Raw genomic sequence first — 27,823 nt, forward strand, 5'->3', positions numbered from 1 at the left:
AGGTAAGACACAAAAAAACACAAATCTTAAATTTCCCTGGAAGGTATTTTCTCTTTGGAGGCAGCTGGCATGTGCATTGTGCACAACTGGCGGTGATTCTATGGCCACAACTTCATTCAATACACATTCTGTATTATTGGGCAGGGCCAGAAAGGTACTGTAGAATTGTGATAAAGGGGAACAGAGAAAACAGGGTATGCATAACAAATCTATAACACAAATCTAATATATTTACATTTTAGTATATCATACAAATAGCAATACATACCAATGTATTATAAATATACTATATATTCATTATCCAATATATATAATTAAAAACTAAAATTATATTTAGTACTTATGTCATATTGTAGGCTACCGTCACTGGCATGCAGACCTGCGCCCAGATGACACTCCCCTGGAGGCAGGGCTTGGTTTTACCTGCAAACTGAAATCCAGCACCCCATTCTTGGGAAGAGATGCTTTGGAGGAACAGAAATCTAAAGGCGTGACCAAGCGTCTGGTGGGCTTCACTATTAATGAGTGAGTAATTAATTTTGGTCAAAGTAAAGTCTAAGATTAAGGGTCAACATCTGAAGCTGATATTTCTTCCCATCTTTTTATGACTCTGCTGTCTGTCTGTCTGAGCCTTTTCCAACATAGTGTGAGATGAATGAAAAGGGGAATGAGACCATCTTATGCCAGGTGCTGCACAGGAAAGGAGGTGGGAATTCCAGAGACTTTGCCCTTGAGGAGCTAAGAGGTGATGACTCAAAGCTAAAATGTCACTTTTCCCTGAGATTAATCTCATAGGCTTCATGCACACTAGGAGCTTAAAAAAATGACAGAAAAATGCTAGATAAGAAAACGCTCAATATTAGCGATTTTCAGTGCTGGTGTTTAGCAGTGAATAACAGGTTATTAAGGAGTGGGAGTCCACGTCTTTAACAACTGATAACAACTGATGAATGTAAAAAAAAGAATACCGCCATTAAAAAATGTAAACAAAAAAACTGCATGAGGAACCTCTCCCCAATCTTTACCAGGCCATTTGAGTCTAGTACAGATTTTAACGGGAACCCCACACCAAAAAGTTAAACAAAAAAATGTTGTGGCGTCCCTCCCAAAATCCATACCAGACGCTTAGGCCTGGTATGGATTTTGAAAGGAACCCAATGCCAAAATTTTATATATATATATATATATATATGCAGTATATATATTACATATATAAATATATGACTGAAAGCACCCTCCTGTGTTGAGGGCATGTGGCCTGATATGGCTCTGGAGCCAGGGCGTTGTCCGCCTCTCTTTCCTGGCTTGCTGGGCTGAATGATCGGATAAGTTGACGAGTCATTGGTTGTTAAGGATGCAGCTGCCGCCTGCTCCTTAACAGCCCACTACTTAGAAAAAATGCAAACCAGAGTGTTTTTTTTTTCTGCTCCAAACCATTGAGTTTAACCATTTCCCTCCCGGCCTATGGTCAGATGGCAGCCGGCAAAATCCTTCAGCGTTCCGGGTGGACGCCATATGGCGCCCTCCCAGGCATGCGCAGTTTGCGCCCCTGCAGAGCCGCGCAGCGACGCAATCTGTCACCGGCCCTGTACCTCGGACACGGCCGATGACAGATCCGAGTACCGGCCCCGTTGCCGGTACCATGTGACCTGCTGTGACCAATCACAGCAGGTCTCATGACAGTTGTATACAATGGATGGCTTCATTCATGCCATCCATTGTATACTACTGTGCCTAGCTGTGAATGGTCACAGCAATCACATACACAAGCTGGAGCAATCACAGCCCAGCTGTGTCATGTGATTAGCTGTGGCCAAATCACAGCTAAGCACAAAAAAAAAAAGCCCTGAATGAATCGATGTCATTCAGGTAAATGCTTGCTTATAGCAAAGTAATTCTTTGCTATAAGCAAATTGTGTAAAAAAAAACAAAACTGATCCCTTCCCCAAAGTAGTACAATGTTACTATGGTAACATTGTACTACTTTAGTCATAGTGAACTATGAAAAAAAAATCTTAAAAAAAGTAATAAAAAATTAAAAATAATAAAAAATTTTTTTAAAAAATGTAAATTTTTTTTTTTTTTATACTGTCACCAGTCAGTGTCCCTGATCACCGCCATGCCAGTTATATGATGATGCTGTACTGCACTGGTGACAGTATGTAAAAAAAAATAGTGAAAATAATATTTTTAATTTTTGCATTTTGCAAAAAATTCTGACAAAAAAAATACAACTTCTAAAACTTGCCATGCCTCTTATGAAGTACGTCGGACTGTCTACTTTGCAAAAAGGGGTCATTTGGAGGATATCTGTACTTTTCTGACATTCTTGGACCTCAAGAAATTAGATTGGCTGTCAGTACTTCAGGATTGATCAATTTTCAGATCTATACCATAGTTTGTGAACTCTATAACTCTCCTAAAAACTAAAAAATACATCCTAATTTGGGTTATTTTCACCAAAGACATGTAGCAGAATACATCTTGGCCTAAATTTATGAAGAACAATTATTTATTTGCAAACTTTTATAACAGAAACAAAGAAAAACATGTTTTTTTTTCAAAACTTTTTTGTTAATTTAGCAAAAAATAAAAACCCCAGTGGTGATTAAATACCACCAAAAGAAAGCTCTAGTTGTGTGAAGAAAATTATAAAATTTTAGTTTGAGTACAATGTTGTATGACCGCGCAATTGTCATTCAAATTGTGACAGCGCTGAAACCTGAAAAAAATGGCCTGGGCAGGAGGGGGGAAAAGTGCCCGGTATGGAAATGGTTAAAAAAAAGACTCTGGATTACAAAGTGTACATGGACACATAGGATAATATTATTTGCTTCTAGAGGCAGAAAAAAAAACTAAACGCTGTTGCTAGAAGCGTTTTTTTAAACTAATGTAAATGAAGCCATAAACTTCCTTGTAAAAAAAACAAAAACAACAAAACATCATCAACTAAGAGCCACCTGTGTATTGGGTGTTGGAACATATTTGTTCTATGTCAGTAACTCATTCTGACGTCATGATGAGGATGACTACTGTGGAGCCTAATAAATTAGCAGTGGCAATTCCTGTATTTCTTTCCTAACAGGTTTTCACACAAATAAACACTGCATCGTAAAAATTGAGAATACACTTAGTGGAACTAAATTGAATAGAATAATATGGTTACCGACACAATATAGAGGATTGAAGGAGGATTTAAGTTTGTACACTGTTAATGTATTAAGGGAATGGGATAAAATACACAAATATATGAAATGGGAATTTAATTCTATACTTATGCCACTAAGAAACACAGAATTTTTTCCACCAGGTAGAGAAGAGATAACAGGTAGATGGTTTATAAAGGAGGATGTCCAACTCAGAGACATAATGGGGGATGGGAAATTGAAGACCTTTAAAGAGCTGGAAAAGGAAAAGGGAAATATTTTCACTAGGCTAAATGAGTGGCGATACTATCAATTAAAACGTTTTTGGGGAAACCTTAAAAAACCCCTGAGAATGAAAAAGGATTGGAATTTGTTTGAAAGGTTGTTGGATACACGATGTGATGGGAAACATGGAATAGCTAAAGTATATGGAATTCTCACAGATTTAGGCACAAACACTAAACCATTGCACATTGTGAATTGGGAAGAGACATGGGGGTGGTATTAGATGAAGGAAAACAGAAGAAAATAAATAGATTAGTTCACGGAAATGTAAGTTTGAGGGATGTGGAATTAAATTATAAATGTTTGACAAGATGGCACATTGTTCCGAGTGTAGAGGGTAAGATAAGCGCGGAGAAATCACAGTGGTGTTGGCGAGAGTGTGGGGAAGTGGGGACAGTTTATCATATTTGGTGGAAATGTCCAAAGATTCAAATATTCTGGAAAAAAATAATATATTTAATGGAGAACATCATTGAAATGAACATCGGGTTAGACCCTGGGATGTGCCTGTTACATAGTACAGAAATATCAGTTAGTAAATATAAGAAATTAGGTTTAGGGTACTATTTGAACGCAGCAAAAAGCCTGATCCCCAAATATTGGAAGAAAAAAGAAATACCGAAAGAGGAGGAATGGATAGAGAGAGTAAATTGGACTAGGGAGATGGAGAAGACATATTATATACAGGAAGATAAGCTGGAGATATATCTCGCAAAATGGGAAAAATGGGAAAATTTTGTAACAAGTATGAGAAAGTGAAAAGTAGAACGTCATAGAGAATAAGATAGGATATGCTTGCTTTGGATACAAGACAAGGAAATGCAGAGCGGGGGGGAGGGGGGGAGGGGTCAAGGTTTTAAGAGGGGGGTTATTGAAATTATAAGAAATAATCGTATATTTATGATGATAGAGATGAAAATGTCTTTTTGTTATCTTTTTTCTATTGTTATTTCTGTGCAAACTATTAATAAATATTTAAATAATAAAGAAAAAAATAAACACTGCATTGGTCATGTGGTCTCAGCATTACCAAGTGTGACCATCAGATGGTAGTAAAAATGTAATCTGTTTACTTTACATTGTCCCTTCTCTTCCCATATATGGATGATGGCACTGTAATAATTTTAATTAAAAAAAAAAATCTAAGTATCTTTTTTCCTAATTGATATACAGCTGTAACATGACCCAGTTCTATCCCAGCCGGTCTACACGGAAACATCAGTGGGAGGAGCTTCTACTTTTCGGCTCATGGTCACATGTTCAAAATAAGAATTAAAACTGCTTTTTGGTTACAATGTAAAAAATAAATATCAACAAACTTTTAAATTGTCATATATATATATATATATATATATATATATTTGAAATCAAATATTTTTTATTTTTTGCAATAACATGGTGTGGGCAGATTTCTGTCAATCATAGGCTATGTCATGCCCCTCCAGCCTGTGTTTTAGCAGGCAGGTAAAGCTTCATATCAATCAAGAAGTAATATCCCAGCCCCGTTTTATTTAGCAGGTTATTGGGCATGGAGGAGGAGGGAGTGAGTGGGCTGTCATTTACCACTATGTATACGCCCACATATATGACTCTATAGTCAGGATAGAAATACACTGAAAACTGTGCATGTGCACTAGCTGCCAACACTGCTCTGCAAATTCCCCAACTACATTGGGGACAAGGACACATGAGGGAGCTAGAGAACAGCAAGATCAACAAGATTTTTTGAAAAATACAGAAAACGAAACCTATAGTGAGGGTGATTATATAATACATATAATACAGCATTTATTGATAGTTTTTTATGATGTGGGTTTAATGACACTTTAAGTGGCATTTTCGCTAATTAAAAAGCACTTTATATTATTTGTATTATTTAAAAGTAGTTAAAATCATTAACTATTTTATTTGGTTAACATCTACCTCCTTAAATTGCAATTGTATACTACGATTTATTATATGTTAAAATTAAATGCTAATTAATAATTAATGAATGGCAGCTGTACAAACCTATAGATCTGTGCTCAAACAACTAATACATTCTGTTGAGTGATGGTACATTTCCAGCAGGAAAAGTGCTTCCAATTATTTAGCATCCTGAGAGATGAGGTTTTCTTGTATTAGTTCAGTTATTTTGACATGCTTAGAAAAAAAAAAATCAAAGTTGTGCACATGCACCTGGCTGGTAAAAACATGGAAACCAGTAAGATTAGCATTTATTTTACAGAGGCTGTTGCATTTTGTTTTATGCAATTATAATGGCATTATGCTATGTGCAATAGTGTAACAGAGGTCTTTGTGCAATCAGCATTATGATCATTTTTTTTGTACAGGAAAGTCCCACTTTTTGGTCTGGAAGCAATATGGCGGAATGGCGTTGCGGTAGGACACATTCGAAGGGCCGACTTTGGATTTGCCATTGATAAAACCATTGCTTATGGCTACATCAGGAACCCTGACGGGGGGCCGGTAAGTAACACAGGACAATTTTACCTGGAAAGCTGCAAGAAACAAGAAAATGTACAGTCCCTGGAAGTAGCCAATAAGCATTCAGATTTCTAGTGTTGGAACTGATGCCAGTACTTTCTGAGTGTTCAACAGGCTTAATTCACTGAGCTACAACAATCATTATTTGCCATAACAACCATTATTTTGAGCAATGAGATCTTACAATAAATCATATGTTGAAAAAACATATATCAAATAACAATTGTTACATTTTAGTGAATTGAGCTGGAACTGTTAGCTGGAACTGCACATTAAATTAGCAATGCAGTAACAAATGCTCAGTTTAGTCAAGCAGTACAGGGGTTTGCATTGTATTAGTCACTCCAAGTTTTGCCACATGGGCTGTTTACTGGTTACAAATAGGGCAGCTTGTCAGGTTTTTCTTTCAATTTTTGAAGTCACATCTATGACAGGTCTGCAGCTGTACTGAAGAAGAATGCTGAAACAGTGTCCCCTCTAGCCTCCGTTCCTGTTCTTAGTTGACAAGAGAGATGGGTGAAATATTATCAAGTTACAGTTCAGCTTTACAATTCAAAAATTTTCAGAAATGCAGACTTTTTCTAAAGCATTCTCTGATGCTGTTTGGGTGTATATGTAACCATGGTTGTAGCCAGTTCTGCTCCTGCATGAACTGAACTGTCATTCAGCATGATATAGAGGTGAGGGTAGGCTCAGCACATACTTTTTGAGGGTGCTTGTTACATATTTTCAATTGATTTATTGTTTTCAACAATACCAATATGAAAAAGTTTAATTTATTGTAAAGCACTGTGCAAACTGTTGGCCCTATATAAATCCTGTATAATAATAGTAATAACAATATTGATTGCTAAATTGCTTTATATATTTCTGGAAAATTATTTCATCACATGGGTCAGATTTGCTTTATTTTAGCTTGCTTTCTAAAAATGCCACCTACTTCACCATATATTGGCAGGAACCTTGAGGGTTAGTTCTGGCTGTGGGAGATATGTATAGAACAGGACCCATTAAGCCAATTTGGTAAATTACAGTGCCTCTAAATGCACATTAGGCTCAGTTATTGTCTCTAAACCTGGAATAAGTGACGTCGGCTGGAGTCTATTTATATTAAAACACAGCTCAATGGGCTGGCATCAAACTACTTTAGCTGAACAGTTTCTGACGCAGTACAGGGGCTGGACTCAGAAATGCTACAGAAAAAAAAGAGAACCTGGTTCCCGAAGGTCCTAAATGCATATTGTTGGGCCCCTCTGAGCATAACCATCTAGGTGCTCCTCCACTCTCTAATCTCTGTCTCAAAGACAATTCCTCCACAGATTTGTTTGTTTTTTAATAACAGTTTTATAGAGGTTCCCAAATGATACAAACGTTTTTATCATTTTTCTTTCATTAATTGTAAAATGCTATTATTACCTGCCTAAATCACTGCATAGCTGGACATTTCATAGCAGTCACATGGTTTGCTATGGCTATAATTATGCCCTTTCATCATTGAATAAATGGTTTGGCAAGCTACTTGGGACATTTTTGTGCTTATCTTCAATTCAAGGCAACTAACAACACCAAGTAGCAAATTGCTGTTGCTAGCCAGCAAATATTACAGCTGTGGTAAAGGCTGAAAGATTACTCTATTCTCCTTACAGTGTATCTAAAGTTAAACTTTTTTATTTTAGGTTGAGTTGGCAAAGGTTAAAATCTCTGTCTTTCTTCTTTTCCATTTCTGTATCCCATTCAAAAGATGTTCTATTGCTCCCTGTCCCAGAAATACAACAGGAAGTGAAAAAATATTTCCAAAGCCATGGCCTCTTAAAGTGCTTGTAAAGGCTCAAGATTTTTCTGCCTTCATGCATTCTATGCATTTTACCTTCATGTATTCTATGCATGATGGTAAAAGACCTTCTGTGTGCAGTAGCCCCCCCCGTCCCCTCCGTAATACTTACCCGAGCCCCCCCTCAATCCAGCAATGTGCACGAGAGCAGCGGCTCTCCCGGGAATCTCCCTCCTCATTGGCTGAAACAGCAGCGGGAGCCATTGTTTCCCACTACTGTCAATCACAGTCAGTAAACCAACGAGGAGAGAGTGGCGCAGGGCGGAGCCGCGTTCTGTGTGTTAATGGACATGCAGAGCAGTGGCTCGGGAGAGAGCCTGCTTGGGTGCCCCTAGAGCAAGCCGCTTGCTATGGGGGCACTCTGCAGGAGGGAGGGGCCAGAAGCATCAGCAGTGGACCAGAGAAGAGGAGGATCAGAGCTGTTCTGTGCAAAACCATTGCACAGAGCAGGTAAGTATGCCATGGTTGTTTGTGTTTTCTAAATTGCTTTTAATATCATTTTAAGCTGGCCATACACAGGATACACATTTCAACCAATGGAAAGCCAGCTTTAGACAGCTGTCAGAGGAAAATGTATCTATTGAAAGACTTCCCTTCATCTCCTGTTCTGGTGACAACTGTAAAATTCTGGATTTCCTCTAACTTTTAGCTCTAGTGCAATGGTGATTGGGACAAACCGAAAGGGTAAATCTCCCCAGAGAGGACACAGACAATAAAAAAAAGAGACAGATCTTGTAACTCTTCTGCACTCCATCCAGAGCAAAAAGAAAAAAAAGTTTATCTTGCGTTCATTGATGGACACAGCTGCTTCTTCTTTATCCATGACCAAGCAGAGTTTTATAGTCCCACCTACAGGAGAAAGCAGAAAAAAACCACTGGGCACTTCATACTCAGATTGCTAGCTCCATGCTCAATGGGCCGTGACTGGACAGGGGCGGCCAGCGAGTTAAACGCCTCACAGGGACACATATGACGGGGCACCTGAAGTTTGTGTCACAGTGTTACCCTGGCCGACAGCCCCCCCACTTCGGTGGACAGGAGGATCTGTCCCCTACAGGCTTGGGTGGTTAGACCCTCTATTCCCTTCCTGCTCTCTTTCCCACTATTACCCCCCCTTCCTCCTCAGGGTCACGGAGCTCATCTGTACAAGTGATTCAACTGTTCCTGTGACTAACAGCTGGGCGGGCAGCCCCTTGCTTTCTGATTGCGGGGGTTTGGTAGTGAAGATGCCTTTCCACTTTAGCCCCAGTGCCTGGCAGCAGGGCTGTTTGGTGAAAGGCTGTGTGGATTGTTTTCCTGGGGATGGCCTGTATTGAATGGATTGCAGTGAAGGTTCCTCCGGTCTTGTACACATGTTGCGGCTGAACAGGGGTGTTGGCCACGGTGCGCACACAGGTGGGCTCTCCCATATTTACGTGAGCAAAGTTTTATACAGGGACTTCTCTCTCTCCTTTTCCCGCATGTGTTCTCGGACCATGCAGCCTTGATGGCTGGCACTTGGTAGAGGATGTCCTGTCCACTATTCTGTTTGTGGGCACACCAGTATATGCCACCCCTTCCTGAGGGCGGGGCTGAGATGGGTACATCCTGTGTGAGCTACGGGATCGGCCATTTTGCTTGCGGGCACCCTCTCCTACAATTTGGTTTGGCTGGGTGGCCAGTGCCAGTCTCCCGTTTGGGGACTGTAGTGGCTGTGTACTGCAAGGCAGCCAGAGGCACAACACAATGCCTGTTGTCCCCTCCAGGAATGAGTGGTGGCAGTTTTTGTGTTGGGCTGTGTGTGGCTCATGATGCCACACAGATTACCTGCTGGTAGTGCTGGAAGCAGGGATCCCACTGGCTTCTCATCTGGGCTGCTGGGAGGGCAGATTGCCTCCCCTTGGCTGGGGGGACTCTGGGGTCCCTTTCTCCCTTCTGTTACCTGTGGTCCTTGCTCCTTATCAGCAGGGAGAGGTGGTCTGTTATTAACTTCCCTAGCGATATGATTATGTCAATATTTCTGTGCTCAAAGCGGTACATTTTTTTGCATGGAAATATGTCGTTTTTTTATTGTAGGCCTGTAATTTTTAGGAATAGCTCACTGAAATCTGTCCATACAAGAGTCTAGTAAACATCCTGGGTATGATAAAATTTGAAACACGAAATCATAAATTTATAATATAATAAATAATCATAAAAAATAATAATATAATAGTAAATGTAATTCAATAATATAATCAAACCAAAAACACTGAAATCTGAAATATAGTGCTAAGTTTGCACATCACTGAGCTTAGTCGCAAAATCGTTTTCAGTGTCTGATGATGAATTTCCCCACAAATCATTATCGCTCAATTCTGCAAGTGGTTCTAATTTACTGTCACTGTTTTCTAGCTGGTCTAAAACCACTTTTGACATAAATGGACACTTTTTGGACGCCATGGACATTTCTCAGTTTCAAGGCAGAAAGAACAGTAAAAATGCAGGCAGGGCACAGGACAAAGCAGTAGGGACAAAATGTATGTGAAATGGTTTGATACACTAAAATCGCATAGTAAAACATTACTGTATTTAGTGAATGTCACTTTTTAAAATTTTTAAATTTCCCACCGGTTCCGGCCCCCCGTACGTCCCGACGCTCAAAGGGACCAGAACCCAGAAGATGGATGCCGGCATCGGCCGGAGGAGATGGCCGGGGACGCTGCAGGGGGGACATCACGGGAGCGCAGGACAAGGTAAGTGAAACAGGGATCCCAGAGCAATTTCTGCAGAGTAATCCTGAGTATAGCTCGGGGTTACCGCTTTTGGTACTGAAAGTTAACCCTGAGCTACACTCAGAAATACCGCCAGGGAGGTTAATGGCACAAAAAAAAAAAAAGGTTAGTAGCCACACTGCTTACCTTGCTGGCACCATGGCTCTGCAGATGCAGTGGCTGTCCCCCATTGTGGCACACTTCAGCTGGTGTGGCTAGGCCTTCTCAGGCTGTGTGATTTCATCCTTGGGTGACAGTGTTAAGAATGCACAGAGCACGTGCGGTTCATTGCTTTGAGCTGGCCCATGTATTCTCCCCTCCTGTACTAGCCTTACACGCCCTTACACCGTGTTCCAAATTATTATGCAAATTATATTTTTCTCATTTACCTAAATAATTGATGTAAATAACAGTCAGCATAATTCTCATGTTATCAACTATTAAGAGTACAATTCAAATTTTATTGAACAAACCTCCTAATGATAACAATATTTTTTTAAACATAAAAAACTTACAATGCACTGTTCCAAATTATTACTCACAGTAAGTTTCAAAACACTTTATAGGTGGTAAAGAACTGAAAATTGTCATTTGTTGTGTTTGCAGCATATTTACTGAAATCAAAAGCTATTTCAATCAAACTTTTAACAACATTTTAACTTTTTAAACATTTTAACAGGTCACGGTACATTTTAACATAGGACCCCTTTTTTGATAGCAGCTTCACAAGTCTTGCATCCATTGAACTTGTGAGTTTTTGGACAGTTTCTGCTTGAATTTGTTTACAAGATGTCAGAATAGCCTCCCAGAGCTGCTGTTTGGATGTAAACTGCCTCCCACCCTCATAGATCTTTTGCTTGAGGATGCACCAAAGGTTCTCAATAGGATTGAGGTCAGGGGAGGATAGAGGCCACACCATGACTTTCTCTCCTTTTATCCCCATAACAGCCATTGATGCAGAGGTATTATTTGCAGCATGAGATGGTGCATTGTCATGCATGAAGATGATTTTATTACGGAAAGCATAGTTCTTCCTTCTGTACCAGGGAAGAAAGTGGTCAGTCATAAACTCCACATACTTTGCAGAGGTCATCTTTACACCTTCGGGGCCCCTAAAGGGGCTGACCAGCTCTGTTCCCATGATTCCAGCCCAAAACATAACTCCACCACTGATTTGCTGATGTCGCAGCCTTGTTGGAACAGGGTGGCCGTCAACCAACCATCCACTACTCTATCCATCTGGACCATCCAGGGTTGCACGGCACTCATCAGTTAACAGGACTGCTTGAAAATTAGTCTTCGTATATTTTTCTGCCCAATGCAGCCATTTCTGCTTGTGAGCATTGGTTATTGGTGGCTGAATAGAAGGTTTATGCACAGTTGCAAGACTCTGGAGGACTCTACACCCTGATGTCCATGGGACTCCAGAGGCACCAGTAGCTTCAAATATCTGTTTGCTGCTATGTAATGGTATTTTAGCAGCTGCTCTCTTGATCCGATGCATGGATCTGGCAGAAATCTTCCTGGCAGAATCTTCCAGAACTCTTCCTTTATCTGCACGAACCCGTCTGTGCTCTGAATCTCTGAATAGTACGATGATCATGCTTAAGTTTTCGTGAAATATCTAGTGTTTTCATACCTCGTCCAAGGCATTTCACTATTTCACTATTTTTGGCAGCAGAGAGATTCTTTCTTCCCCATATTGCTTGAAAATGGTGCTCTGCTTAATAATGTGGAACACCGTCCTTTAGTAGTTTTTCCTTAAATTGGGCTCACCGGCCAATCTAATTATCACAGGTGTCCAAGATTGTTTTCAGTGATCAGAAGAGCCCTGACACACAATGCCATCCATGAGTTAAACTGAAAAACAAAACATTTAATCTTTGTGACACTTAAATAGAATTTTCATAACAATTTGGAACACGGTATAGTTTTGCCTACATTTGGCACTACTACTTCGGTTGACCTCGGCTCTGGTGTTCTAGGGCTTTTTGGCAGGTCAGACCTTGCTAACATGTGCTGCATACTTGACGGTATCTCTGGTGCATATGGCTCTTGAGAACCTGGCCTAGGGCTCATAAGTACTTTTGTAATGCACCCTTGGGGGGCGCCTTGCTGTTTCCCAGCTCTACTGTGGGGCAGTGGAACTAAGGAAAGTACTTTGGCTGAGTTGGGCTGCTGGACAGCATAAGCAGTGGTCCCAGCGGCCTTGTCCTCTCAGGGGGACGTTGGTTCATACTACCTTGGATGACATTGGACAGCATCATTCAGTAGCTTACCAGTGACAAATACGCTAGGCCAGGAAGGGGGAGGCACTGCATTGATGTTCTGGGCCTATTTTCTCAACTCTTGAGTGGATTTTGTCCCCTTTGGGAAAAAATCATTCTAGACTCCATGGGTGGTGATGAGCACTCATGCCCCCTGTAACACTCCAGACCCAAAGATACATCCTTTCCAGCATGTGAGCTGCCCCCACCCCGTTCCCGGGTGGAGGTCATCTTAGCTGGGTTTCTCGTTACTGACACAGTGGGTCAGTGCATCATTCTCTCTAACTACAAAATGGAATTTCATGCCATTCAGCCGGACAGATTTCTTCCCTCTAATCTGCATCATTTGCCAGAGTGTCTGTAGGCTCTATACAAGGCTGTGCAGGACTGGCCCCTTCAAAGATTGATTGTTTCGGTGCCCAAGTCAGGGCGACTTTGGGCAGTTTCCTCCACTCTGTTGTCAGTTCCCACATTGGATGGGGTTCGTCCGATCCTAGCCTCCAGCCCTGAAAATCTTGTGGGTTTTCTCATGGTCATGATGGACTCTGTTTGATCAGTGGTGGCCCTCCTCCATCAGGGGATTTTCTGGCCTCCATGGACACATTCCCATTTGTGGAGAACAGCAGCACTCCCTAAACTTTGCTATCAGAAACATGCTTTATCATTTTGGAGTTCTGGCCTTTGCTCCCGGGGTGTTTGCCAAAGTCTTGGTACCAGTTCTGGCCTTGATGAGACAATGAAGGATTGCTGTGATTGGTCCCCTGATCAATGTGCTTCTATGAACGGAGACTTGCTCATTCTCAATGGATGACATGGAGATCAGCATGTGTTCTCCATATGACCTCTGGTGGATACTGGCCCTCAGGAAGTCTCTGTTGATCCACCTAAGTGCTGGAAGTATCTGGAGTGGATCCCTATTTGGAACAGACCAAAGTATTCCTCCCATCGGACAAACTCCAGCAACTCTGGTAGGCGGTCCGATTGCTCTGGTCCTGCTAGTGATCCTTCCTGCACTTCTGCATGTAGGTCTTCGGCCTGATGTGGATACCCTTTGAAGTGGTTCCATATGTCTAGTTCCATACGAGAACACTGCAGACGGATTCCTTATCTTACTGGGGTAGGTCTTTCATCTCCTTGGACAACCAGATTCACCTGGTATGGTCGACGAGGGCCTCTCTTCTTTTAGTGGCTGTGGTCTCCGGATCTAGAGATCGGAGAAGTCCTTCTTCCTTCTTTGGACAGTGGTCACGATGGATGCCAGCCTGTTGGGCTGGGTAAGAGTCCTGGTATCAGGCTCAGTTCAGGGTCCCTGGACACCGGTGGCAGCTCGACTGTCCATCAATGTCTTGGAGCTCATCAGTTTCGTGCTGTCACATTAGATGAATTGCCTGCGGGGTCTACTGATGAGAATCCAATTGGACAATGCCACCTCGGTGGCGTATGTCACTACTTGGGGAAGTACAAGAAGGGTGGCTGCGGCGCTGGAGGTGTCCCACATCCTATAATGGGCAGACAGGTTAATTCCAGCTCTGCCCACTGTACATGTTCCCGGTGCTGAACTCTGGCAAGAGGATTACTACAGCTTTCAGACTCTTTCCTTGCTGATGAACGTCCAATGTGGATCTTCAGGAAGGTTCCAAGGTCTGTGGCAGGATCGCTGGATCCTCTGGTGGACGCGACAGATGCACTTCTGGCACAGTGGGACCAGTTCAATCCCATCTATGCCTTTTTACCCCTTCGACTGGTTCCTTATCTACTGTGCAGGACTGAAGCCTAAAGGATTGTGGCCATCTTGGTGACTCCGATTTGGCTTTGCTATCCGTGGTTTGCCCATGGGTACCGTTGATGGCGGACACTCCTTGGTGGTTATCTCTTCGGGAGGACCTTTTGTCCCAAGGGCTGGTATTCCACCCTGCCTTCCCATTGCTGGCCTTGACGGTGTGGCTCTTGAAAGCCAGGTGTAAGGGCTCGTAAGTCCTTTTCTGGCAGATTTATTTTCACATCTGGGGAGCTTCTGTCATTTAGTGTGAGGCCGTGGGTTTTACCCTTGCTCTTCTCAGTGGCTTGGGTGGTGGCCTTCCTCCTCAATGTTGTGGATCAGTAGCTTGTGTTGAGCGCGTTCAAGGGACAAGTTACTTTCCGCATCCTTTGGCCACTCATTCTTGGGTTCACACTCTCATTCCAGTGGTTCGTCATGTAGTATCACATCCTTAATCTCCTCAATTCTTCTTCTGCATGCTCCCTGTTGCCACAGTGGGATTGAATTTGGTGCTGTCGGCTCTTTAGAAGATTCCCATTGGGAGCATCGGGATATTCCCTTCCTTGAATTTTCGCAGGTAGTTTTTTCTTTTCTGCCTTTTATGTTCCGTTGGATCGGCAGATGATTGTGCAGCACATGTCATTTAGGGGCGGGTACCTCCCTTCTCTGTTATGGCACACTCCACCAGGGTGGTTAGCAACTCCTGGACGTTCCAACATCTGGCATCTGTTTCTCAACTTTGCCAATGGTGACCTGGTTGTCTGTGCACACGTTTCTATAATTTATGTAGTAGTGGTTATGACTGCATGGTTTTGTAGGCGGTTGTTTCAAACTTTCGGGCACCCTTGGGGGGGTTCGAAGTGTTGGCATGCTGCCTGGGGTTTTCCCTTCATTTGTTGGCTGCCCACCCCTCATTGTTGCACTGCTTGGGGACATCCCTGCTTGGTCATGGATAAAGAAGAAGCAGCTGTGTCCATCAATGAACGTAAGAGAAACTGGAATTTTATGTTACTCACCGTAAATAAATTCCTTTCTCTGAGTTAATTGATGGACGCAGCACCCACCCCTCTGTGAAGTTTCTCCTTTGATCTTGCCAGTGACTGACTGGAGGCCTATAGCAGAGAGGGGGTTTTATGCCTAGAGAGGGCTGCCCATAGGAGGTGCTGAGTGTTTTTTTCTGCCTAGTGTCCGACTCCTGTAGGTGGGGCTATAAAACCCTGCTTGGTCATGGATAAAGAAGAAGCAGCTGTGTCCGTCAAAGAACTCAGAGAAAGGGATTTTACAGTGAGCCATTTTTGGCTTTAGGTACGTCCCTGTCTGTAGGTAAATAGGAGAACCAGAACCTTCACTAAGTGGGGTTGATATTAAAGTTGGCAGTGCCTCCACCCAGGACAGGGCCTCTGTGAGAGAGGGGATTCCTTTCCTGGGAAATTAACCAGTAATCTAATCAAAGTAATTGGGAGGAGAAGAACTACTACAACCAGTATATATCCATTAACAATAACTATATGGATAGTATGGAAATAATACAAGCTTTATATAAGAAAAGATTAATAGTACGTGCATCCAGTGAACAAACAGATATTATTAGCAAAGGGCTTGATAGGAGTCCTGATGGAAATGTGCACGTATACCTGGGTACAGGGGCATATTTGCCATGAGGCAAACAAGGCGTTTGCCTAGGGCAGCATTTTTCGGGGGAGTGGTGCCGCCCCCTGGCAGAGGTGACACAGTGGCAGCCGGTGACTGGGGAGCAGTGGAGGCAGAGGAAAAGCAGGAGCTGGGATCCACAAGAGGCGACTGAATGGTGTCAGACTCTCCTTTGCAGTCCTCTTCATGGCTTTGACAGTGCCTGCCGGATGTCATTTTGTGAGATGTGCCAGTGAGTGATGGTGTAAAGCAGAAAAAAAAAAGCTGGGGACTGCTGGAGATTGTCCTTGGGAGGCTGGGGGCGGACGATTTTTGTGTTGCCTAGGGCAGCACAAAAACAAAATACACCACTGCCTGGTTATATAAAATCTCTCTCTCCTCTCTCTCCATCCTTGCATGTGTTGTGGGTGGGAATCCTCTCTGAATCTGTGCTGTGTACACAACTTTTGGACCTGACCTTGCAAAGAAGGTTTGATTGTAATTGGTGGCTGTAAGGAAGTTCTTAGTTGTGACTACTTGATACATCAGTTTTTTTGTGTGTGGGACACAGCAAGGGACCTGCAGTGTGTTTCTTTAGGAATTTCACACTTGCTATTGGCTATTACCAATGGTGGCCAAAAACTATATGAAAAATTGTAAAAATTTGTTTGATTTTCGATCAATTAGTGGATGAAAAACAATAATCATTTTCAAATTTTCAGAGCCGAAAAAGTGATTGAAAAGTTTAAAAAAATGTTATTGAATGAATGAACATTGAAAAGTTAGTGGGTTTCACATGCGGTAAAAATCGTTCAAGTAACCTGGAAGCAAAATACAAACCAAACAATAAACCTATTAGTTTATGTCCATTGTACTAATGTAATGATGCATAAACTGTAACTTTAGCCCCAACTTCTTTTTTAATTTGTTTTTTATAATATGGATTTTTGTGTTACCGTTTTTGTCCCCTCTGTGGTCTTGATAACTACCCAGGAAGTAAATGAAATGTGCCTTGTGATGGCACTGACAGCAATAAAAGCCTGACTTAGGTTTGTTCCCTTCTCTGCTGTACTTAAAAGTCTCTATTATGTCCTCATTGGAGAGGTTCCATTAATTTATTCTCCTGGTGACACAGCAGGAAATGAAAGGAATCTCCCCTGCAGGACACACATACTGCTAGAGATTTTTAGAACAGTCACATTGCTAGTATATAACACAGAGTGTGTGGATAGATACTGATTTTAATGTTTCAGGATGGAAGATTTTGACAATCTAGTTATCACCATCCTGTAGTGTTTTTCTTTTTAAACACAAATGTCAAACGATCTATTATTCCTTTTATACACGGACCTGCATGGCTTCTGGCAGTGTTTGGCCCTGCTTTCACATGTTCTCCCAGCAGGGGAGCAATGAAAGTAAATCACCCTGCAGCATATGATGCGTGCTAGGCGTTGCAAGTAACCTTCAGGCACATTGATAGAAAAAACTGTGGTACGTGTTCATGGCCCAATACACCCTTTCAGTTCAAAAAATAAGGGGTCCTCGTTGGTGTCTGGATTCAAGCTGAGTTCTCCTTTTTACATCATTTGCACTAAAGATACACTGTCACCAGACCATTAGGTTCAAAAACAATGTGCATTTAACATACCTTACACGATCCATAAACCCCAAGACTGCTATAGGGCACCAACATCTTGGATGTGATGTCAGCAGCCCTGGCAGACTCAGAGCTGTCACTCAGGTGACACTCGCTAGTGTTCTTGAGATGGCCCAACACAGACAGTAATTAGACAGTCATAAAAGAGAAGGCTATGATGTACAAGGAAAGAGGGACTATGCTAGGAAATCGACTAGTCAGTTTTTCTAGGAAGTTCAGACACATAAAGAAATAAATAAATAAAAAAATTATGGAATGGAAACCACTGCAAATAAGCATTATAATACTTGATTTTCTGTGTGTTTACTTGCAATTTTTTTAAGTTGGTGACAGGGTCTCTGTGACGGGAGTCACTTTGGGTGGGGGGCCCATAGAACCCAGCTCACTTTGGAGAGGTGGTGAGACCCCTGTTTCAGCTCCCCGTATCCCTCTTATGTGTAAGTCACCCTGTGCCTGTTAGGGGTACAGGGTCACCCTGTGCCTGTTAGGGGTACAGGGTGATCTGTCCTAATATTGTGTAGCAGGGGCGGACTGACAACTCATGGGGCCCCCGGGCAATAGGGGATCATGGGGCCCCTTTATCCTTGCCCAAACTCAAAAAAGCCCATGAAAAAGGTACCAGGGCCATCTCATGGGGCCCCCTACTGACCCCGGGCCCTCGGGCAGTGCCCAAGTTTCCAAATGGTCAGTCCACCCCTGTTGTGTAGACATGTCTAGAAGATAGGTGGGGTGGGGGTTGTGGATTGTTTGGTGTTCTGTGGCTGCATACCATTGTTCTATTGTTTGTCTTGCTTGGGAGCAAACTATTATGGGATGTATGTGTTTATGTGTATTAGCTTAGTGGGGGGTGTCTCCAGCAGCCATCCCTCCTGATGGGACTGTCTGTTGGTGTGATGTTTGAATACCTGTGTGTCTCTTGTTACTAAATGTAGATTGTCCCGCCCTGTGTCATTATGCAGGGAGGGGGGATTTGTCCCCTGAGTGTATATATCTTGTATCTGTGTTCAAATAAACTAGTCTACCTTCTGGATTACTTCAGGACTGGTGTTGTCTAGTCTTGTATGGTCAGCTATGGTGTCTGTGGTCGGTGTTCAGACGGGGAAGCTGTATTCTAACAGAAGTACCCAAGTGCAGTCTGGGGTCGGTTCCGTTACAGTCTCTCTAAATGAAACCATTTTACAATCATATCTGCTAACAGTTTGCCTCCTTTCACACTAACAGTATTGTTTACCAACCCCCCCCCCAAAAAAAAAGCAATCCGTGGTGGAGTGCTTTTTAGAGGATGGTCAAAGGATGTTAGCAGGCATTCAGGAGGCAATACTGCTGCAAGTGTACCATCTAATTTGGAATATTTATGGGGGGGGAGCCAAACTGTAAGCTGATAATGGAGCTACAAGGATATAGAAGGTAGAGAGGGGCTGCTCATGGGCTCACAAAGGAATAGTGAGGCAGAATGGCAATTGGTGGGCAACTAGGGGGGAACAGAGGAGACAGAGCGGGAGCTAATTGTGGGCCATGGAAAAAAGAAAGGAGACAGAATGGCAACTGGACCAAGGGCGATATAGGGAAGGTAGAGAAAAACTGATCATGGCAGGAGATTAAGGGGTGAAAGGAGCAATAGCTGCTCATGGAATTGGAAAATGCAGAGAGGGAACTGTAGGAGATTACCATGAAGGAAAGAAAGAAGAAACAGAGGATCAGTTGATCAAATACCAGAGAAAGTGAGAGAAAGAAGGCTAACGGTAGATGAACATGGATTAGGGGAAGAGAGAGGGAAAAGAGAGAGGAAAGAGAGGAGCCTGCTGGTAACCTGAACCATTGGGAAGATAGGTAGAGAGGGTGGGCTTCATGGTTGGAGAGCCTAGAGGAAGATGATAGTGACTGGGGTTAAGGAGTTAGATCAGAAGCTGATCACAGAAAAGGAAAAGAGAAGGTAAAGCCAAACCTGATTGTTCTGAGGGAAGGAAAGGAAAGAGAACAGCAATGGCTGATGTTTTATTTCTTTAAAATTGTAGCCTGTGAAGGCTGGATGCTTTTTGAAAGTGGTTTTAAACCCAAAAGCAAACATTGGTTATATTCCAGCTTACCAATTCTTAGATGTGCTGGCTGCATTAGTTTTCTTTTTTACGCTGTCTTTTATTTTCACCTGGTGATCCTGCAAGTCTGTCAAGCTGTCCTGCAGATGTAGCAATTAGAAGAATGAGATAAACCATTTAAGACCGACAGGGGTGCTTACATTGATAAGCTTTTATTTTCTTATGTAAAACCTATATCTCAAATGGAAAATAACTGTTGCTCTAACTGCTTTTAAAGTTTTAGCTGGAGTATGGCTTCAATATGTTAGTGTACTTAAATCTGCTAGTACATTTAACATTCTTCTCCTCCCAGACTGACAATGTTGCTCTCCAAAGGTGTTTCTGTTGCTCCTCCATCCAGAATTAGGGCACCCTATTACAGGACGTATATTCCTGGCTAGATCACCAGGTGATTGGTAAGCTGCATTATATTATAGCTTTGGTTTTTGGATTAATACTGCTTAAAGTTTACTGGATACAAAATGTCAGAGGACTTAATAATGGCTGGACATACTTTACTTTCCAAAGTATTTTGCGACCATAACAAAACAGGTCCATGGCACAAAGCATGCACACACAGGAGCTGTAAGTAGTTCTACAATGCCATTAATCAGATTCGGAGATAATATTCATTTGATGTTGCATAGCAACTTTTTTTTTCCCTGAATACATTTCCACTGTAACAACAACCAACAGCGGAGTTGCCCAATAGCTGATTGGCCATTAATCTAATTTTATAGTACATCAAATAAATTGGTTCAGTGCAGGACAAGATATTGATCTGAATATTTCCTCTGAAAGTCGAGATTTTAATCTATAAAAATGAAGGCTCTTGCCAGTTGCAGACAGCCGACCATTAAAAAGGGGATACAGACAATTAGAATCCCCCCCCAGAGGTACACAATACTTGTCACTTTCTATAACCACTGTCACTCATCGGTAAAATGAATTCTTTACAGGATATAGACAGTTGTTCATCAGTGCTGTAGAAGCGGTTTGCTATCTCATTAGTTAACTAGATATTTTACAGCTGTAATCTTTTGGTAGGGCCCCCTAGAGGACAATATAAGGTGCTGCTGGTTTATTGGTGACTGAGGATTGTAAAACATAGGCCAATCAAGGGTTTATGGTCTAGGCTCAAAGAACTTCAACTTGATTAAAAGGAATATATAGTCTTTTTTTCGCATATATGTTCCTGTTATCTGCTTGCTGCAAATAATATCTACACATATTACTAACCCTTGTGCTCAGAGCAACCATGTCATTTTTTAAATTTAGATTAAATTTAGATTAATTTCAGCTATTGCATATTAAAATTCTGCTTTAAAATCAGCAGATAAATGTCTTTTTATTTTTTCCTATATCTCCTTTGTCCCTTTGCATTAATAGAAATGTCTATGGTGAAATTTAGTTGGACACAAGTGAATGAGCAGTGACTTCTATCTATCAGATGGCTCCATCCAATCAAGGTTTCATTCAGGGTTCATTCACAATTGTCTGCCTTGATGCTGCAAAACTCTTGCATCTCGCTGCACGAAGATGCTTGTCAAGTAAAAACCAAATATTTTCTTATGCGGCTGTTTCACATCCTTTTGCTGCAGTTTAGTTTGAAAGATAAAGGGAAACTATATGGGCCCATTCACACCTTACACTTACCATGAGTGTTGCACACAGAACAATACAAATCCAGTCTCAGCCAAAGCAAGCTTTAAAACAGGCAGTCACTGAAGTAATGTCTGTTTCGCTAACACATAATGTTCTGGGAATCTTTCGTTATTTATATAGATAGCATATATGAATATCAAAGAAAATATATAAAACACTTTTCTCCCAGTCCCCCATTTTTCATATACCATGTTGCACTCCAGGATGCACAGCATGCAAATACAATGCACATTTTTAGATTCAAATGCTTTTTAAAAAACATTTTTAGTCCTCCAGTACAAAAAAATCATAGACCCATCCTGCAATGCATCTCTTGAGCAAAGGAACCCCAATACTCAGTCGATGAGTGATGGCAGCACATTTTTGACAATGCTCTGCTAACCTCTCTTGTGTAACATACCAGAAATCAGAAAGTCCTGCTTTTTCCACGCTCTGAGTAGGTCAAGACAAGATTTACCATTAGACCCCTAGGGCTGAATTAGTGGGTGACAGAAACAAAGGATCAGAATAGTAGTTAACACCTATACAATTAATTCTCAACATCAGTGGAAATGTATAGTCATCTTGTACAAGTATATTTAAACATTGTATTATATTATACTCCAGACAATATTCTGTGAACAGGGGGTGCAACAGAAGGATGCTGCATTGGGAATGAAAGGTTATATAAGGTTTCATTGATAGGACTTCGGACCTACATAAAGTGCCTTAATACCACAAGCAATCATGCCACAAGCATGTTTCTGATCAGTAACACTCGGATGCATTCAGAAGAGGCTATCTGTCACCTTTGGTGCATAAAATTATGCTTAATAAATGTGCTTTACATCTACATGGTATAAAGGACTGTAAATAAATATATATATTCTCTCTGCACAGGTAACTCTGGACTTTGTACGCAGCGGTGAGTATGCCCTGGAGAGGATGGGGGTGACCTATGCTGCCGAAGCCCACCTGAAGTCTCCGTTTGACCCAAACAATAACAGAGTCAAAGGCATTTATTGACACTAACAAGCCCAGTGCCAATTTGGTCCTGCTAGTTCTCAAATTTAACATAATGGCAGAACACATTTTAAAAATACAGAGATCTGATAAAAATCACTATATTTTCCCCAACTTTTTTACAATGGAAGAGCAACTAATATACAATCATGGGGCTTATGTAAGAAAAGTGTGCTTATGAGGAAATTTCTTATGGCCCACAGCAGCCAATCAGTACCTACGTAATTTTCAAACCACATGCAGAACTGTTTTCAAACCGTATCCAGAAAATAACCCACATTTCTACCATTGTATGTGGCAGGGAAAGTTCCTGTGAGTTTATGATCGCTCATTTTGTTTTCCTTGTTCACATTGAGGAGTGGCGGATGCTCACAGAAGGAAAGATTACATTTTCTGCAGAAGTACCCTGTGCGAAAAAGCTTTGGATGTAATAAAATGAAAATGTATGTTTATTTTCCAAAAAAAGGGCAAATATTGCTTACCACATAAGAATGCCACTATTTTTGAAGTGACTGCATTGCTGATTTATTTAAAGACCTTCATTGTTCTTTTTGAAACCTCTAAACTGTTTTATAATCTTGAAATGCAGATTATTATCTGGGAAATATTTTGTGGCAGAGGACCCACTATACTAAGAAATGGAACATATGTAAAATTTGGAAGTGTGCTGCAAAAAATCTGTAATCACAAAATTACAAATTTGCAAAGGTCCCCTAATGTTTTCTCAAAATAACCTATTTCACCTCAAGTGGAGCAAATAGTCTCTTTTAGTTTTGGATTGAGTAGGGAAAGGTTAGAACTTCTGTAATTTTTTTCTGCTGTCTTGTCCTTATCATGGTACAAATGAACATACTGGAATGAAGAATAAAAATAAAGCTACTTATACCAGCTTATTACATAGTAGCCAAAATGTGGTATTTATTTTCCATCCCTGTGCAGTAAAATTCATTGTGTCTCAACATAAATTTTTAGTCCTAAAAGGAAGTAATTTTTTGACTGTGTAAACCAGATCAGCTTGATTTACTATACATAATGTTATTACTTTGTGTTACTTGTAAAAGAAAATGTTTCTATGTAGGATTTGTAATCGTATATGTATACAGGGAAACCATATTTGCTCATTATATACTCATAAGGATTTTGCTTTACCACATTCTTTCACCTAAGCGAGTCACAGGCCCACTGAATGCAACACACTCTTGCATTGCATAACGTACCTCAGCCTTTTTTAAGATAACAGTTGCTCCCTCTGGTGGCCAACCTACAAATATCTATATTCAATAGAATAACAAAAATATGGAAAAACAAGCATGTAAAAATGTTGCATCAGAGCCACTTAAAAAATTACTCGCAATAATAACTCACTGAAAATATACTATTTCTCGTAAAAACCTTTTATCCCAAAATCCCTGCAGGTAGTAAGGAAATGAAAGAATAAAATGCCTAATACAAAGTTCACATTGTGAATAATTTTGCTACTACAGTCTGTGTGAATAGCCCAGCTAACGCCCCCTCTATTCGTAAAAACAGCAGCATCATTTTGTAAAGAGTCTCTAGGTCAGGTTTAAAAAGAACATTTTCCCAGTACTTCTCAGTATTTGAATGTGCAAACACAATCCAACTAAACACACAATTCAGGTTTGATGCATTGTTCATGCACTGTGGGGGCTGATGGGAGTTTGAAAAATGTGATTTCTCCATGATTATGACATTGAAAGAGCATTACCTGCATGTGCTCTGTGGAGAGGTTTGTAGCAAGAATCTTCCCCCTAACAAAAGGTTACGCTAAAGGTGAGGGATTTTGGGGGGGGTGGGGAGCTTGGAGAGCAGCTTAATTGTGCTTTTTATACAATTCCCCATAAAAAGCCTGTGTTTCTATTTTCTATGTATTTGCCTGCAATTTTGTTTAACTTTTTCTTAGTTTCTTCTCATAATGTGTTTATTTTTGTAGTTTTTAATAGGTTGTTAGTATTTCATACAATATAAACCTGCATTTATTGGAGGACACAGCTCTAATTTAGATCATTTCCTACTGGATATAGTGCCACCTACAGGAATGGGATGTTAGCTACAGCTAAAAAACAAATAAGGCATCCGAAGTAAGGGCAAGATGATTGTTGGTCCTTGCTACAAACATAAGAAGTTTGTTGTTGAATCTGGAGGCTAGGATATCTACATCTGGAGCCCCCCAATTTTTGAATCAGATTGCAGATGTCTGTGTGAGGAGCCCATTCCCCTTGATCCAGGTGGTGAAGATTGAGGTAGTCTGCTTTCCAGTTTTCCACTCCTGGGATGTGGACTGCAGAGATCCTTGGAAAGTGAATTTCCATCCATGAGATTATCTAGCTTGCTTCCTTCAAGGCTGATGGTTCATGTAGGCTACAGCTATGGCATTGTCTGACTACTTCCTTATTGGGTGTCCTCACAGAAGGGGGTTCTAGTGTTTTAGTTCCAACCAAACTGCTCTGAGCTCCAGGATGATGGGGAACTTGGCTTTCATCGGTGATCATTTTGGACCAGGATGGACTGGAACACTCCTCCCCAGTCTAAATTACATTAGCATCTGTTGTTCTCACTTTCCAGTGATAGGAAGGGAAAGACTTCCATATTGTTAAGGATGTGCTTGAATCCATCAAGATAGGAAATCCCTTGAGCATGGGTAGGTTGGGAAAGGAGCATGCCTGTTCCAGGTCATCAGGATGTTGTGTTGGAGAGCTCTTGAATGAAATTGGGCTAATGTTATAGGTCTGAGGAAGGCTACCATAAGGTCTAGAACTCTCATGGGAAATTGCATTGTGGGATGTCTTTTTGATCTCAGTTATCGAGCGTGGACTCTGAGGGAGAGCATTTTCTTTTCTGGAAAGAAAACCTTTACTTGAGATTTGTCCAGAACCAGACTCAAATATTCCAGGTAAAGAGAAGACTGGAGAGCAGAATTTTTTAAACTGATGCTGCAACTGAACACCTGGAGCATCTGAAGTGTCCTGTGGATGTTTGCTGACAGTTGGAAGGAAAATGGTTCCTTTAGGAGACGATTGTGTAGGTAGCCTGTGACCTGGATGCCTTGAGTTCTAAGAAGGGTAAGAAGAGCTGCTAGGACCTTTGTGAATTCTCTGGGGCCAGAGTATTGGCCAAAGAGCAGTGATTGCCACTGCAAATGGCACAAAGTGCTGATGAGGTGGATAAATGGGAACATGTACACATACATTTTGATTGCTTACGAATGCTATGTATTCCTCTTGGCTCAGAGAGGAATACACAGCAACCAGAATTACCAACCTTTGTATATTCCATGACAAATTTTGGAATTTTTTGGTATTTGTTGGGATTTTAAGTCCAGAATAGGATGAATGCCCTGTTGGGCTTTGATACCATAAACAAATTTGAATAGAATCCTTTGAACCGGTCTTGTGGAGGTATTGGTACAACTACTCTCTGCAACAAGAGATGGTTCTTGGCATTCTGCAAATCTGACTGTTCTTGGACAGTTTCTGGTTGATTTGAGAGAAGAAAGGGGTGAGGGTGTACAGTTTTGAACTCTTTTGTACCCCTTTGAATTCATCAACTGAACCCACATGTCTGGGGCGTCTGTGACCCAGAAAGTGTCAAACTGTAACAGAGATCCCACCACTCTTGACAATGAAGGCACTCTTTCACTGGGAAGAGGGTTTTGGGAAGACTTTCTGGCTTTGTGGCCCAAATCATGCACTGAAAGGAAGGGCTTAACTTGCTCTGCATTTTGAGGAGGTGAGAGGCTTCTGAGGAGGGGGTGTTTTGGGATCTTTCATTGTAGGACTAAAACCATTCCTCCTGTGACATCTTTGATGAATTGGTCAAGAGCCTCATCAAACAGATGTCTTCTTTGAAAAGGTATAAGGGTAAGGTGCATTTTACAGGTATCTTCAGTTGTCCATGCTTTCAACCACAAGATTCTGCACATGTGAATAGAAATTAGAGCAATTCTGGAAATATGTCTCTTGAAATGTTCTAGGGCTTCCACACAAAAGAGCAGAACAGAAGGTAGTTGCTGTAATTGCCCTGTTAATGCATGATCCTGGAAAACAGGGTCATGTTGGTTGTTCATTGCTATAGTCCAGTTAGCTGCAGTTTGATATCCTGAAATTAAAGTGAAAGATGGTTGCAGGGCTGGACTTGGAAGAGTAAATAAAGCCTTTAAAAGCATCTCAAACTTCTGCTGGCCAAGACTTATTATAGGCACCCGTATCTCTCTGTGTTCTGTCCTACTCTGTCATCGATCTCAAGGAGACAAACAGGACAGGAGGTGTAAGGGAGAGCCTTCTCATCAGGTTGGTCTCTACCAGGTATGTGACATAGAGACTGGTGTTAGAGCCAGATCCTGCTCTAGTGCAAGGGGTGCAGTTTCACTCTGAGATTCTCATTCACACTAAAGAAGCTAAAACCTGCTTTAGAAACGTTGGACAAAAAAACGCTAATGTTTTAGCGTTTTTTGCCTGCATTTAGCAGTATTTAGCCTAAGGTGTAAGCTATGTTTAGTAGCTTCAGCGTTAAGAAGCGGGGCCATTGTTAAGGAGAGGGGCGGGAAGCCAGCCACCCAGTCCTTAACAATGGATGAGTCAGCAGCTGTCAGCAGGGTTCCGTTTGGGTCTGGTAAGTAGTTTAAGGGGAATTTAAAAAAGAAACCCTTATTCACTTATCCGAGCATGCAGGCAGGTCAGGTCAGAAAAAGCCCCCCCAAACCATACCAGGCCACATGCCCTCTACATGAGGGGGGGTACTTTGTTAAAGGGGGCTTCCAAATTCTGATAAACCCTCCGCCCACAGACCCCCAAAACTATCGGGCAGGGTTGTAGGAAAGAGGCCCTTGTCCTCATCAACAAAATATATATACTGTGTATGTATATATATATATATGTGTGTGTGATTTTGCACAGCCCTAATGCCCTGTAGCAGTACTTCTACTATAGGGCGGCGGGCAAGCGGATAATAATGTGTCAAATAAACATCCTTGTCAATCAAATAGTCCTCATGTCATGCCAATTATGTATATTTTCCAACAACTGTAATAAATGTTGTGTCCTGTAAATGCGTTTCACGTATTACATGGGTGCGGGGCTTGGATGACATCACTATGTCCATATGGAACCCGGCAAAGTGGTCTGGATAGTACAAAGCTATAAATTGCGAACATTGCAACACCTGTTTTATTGACTGCATACCTTGGTGCGGGCTGGCACCTTATACACGTGAGTGCAATGCGTATGGTATTTAAGTTTAATAAAGTATTTTAAGGATAAGGCACTATTTGC

At 41.5% G+C, this 27,823-nt stretch overlaps 1 protein-coding gene across 2 annotated transcripts in view; it reads left to right on the plus strand.

The window, feature by feature from the left end:
* SARDH (sarcosine dehydrogenase) overlaps nt 1-23,431 on the plus strand; it is a 142,140-nt gene extending 118,709 nt beyond the window's left edge. For both annotated transcript variants that reach the window (XM_089677045.1, XM_089677046.1), the window contains 3 exons: nt 357-525; nt 5,765-5,900; nt 22,413-23,431. In XM_089677045.1, the coding sequence (XP_089533171.1) occupies nt 357-525; nt 5,765-5,900; nt 22,413-22,538 (431 nt within the window). In that variant the 3' untranslated portion in view covers nt 22,539-23,431. The remainder of the gene's footprint in view (nt 1-356; nt 526-5,764; nt 5,901-22,412) is intronic.
* The last annotated feature ends 4,392 nt before the right edge of the window (nt 23,432-27,823 follow it).

This window comes from Staurois parvus, unplaced genomic scaffold (genome assembly GCF_062004578.1).
Source record: "Staurois parvus isolate SC_StPar_1 unplaced genomic scaffold, SC_StPar_1.0 ptg000176l, whole genome shotgun sequence".
NCBI classification, from domain to species: domain Eukaryota; kingdom Metazoa; phylum Chordata; class Amphibia; order Anura; family Ranidae; genus Staurois; species Staurois parvus.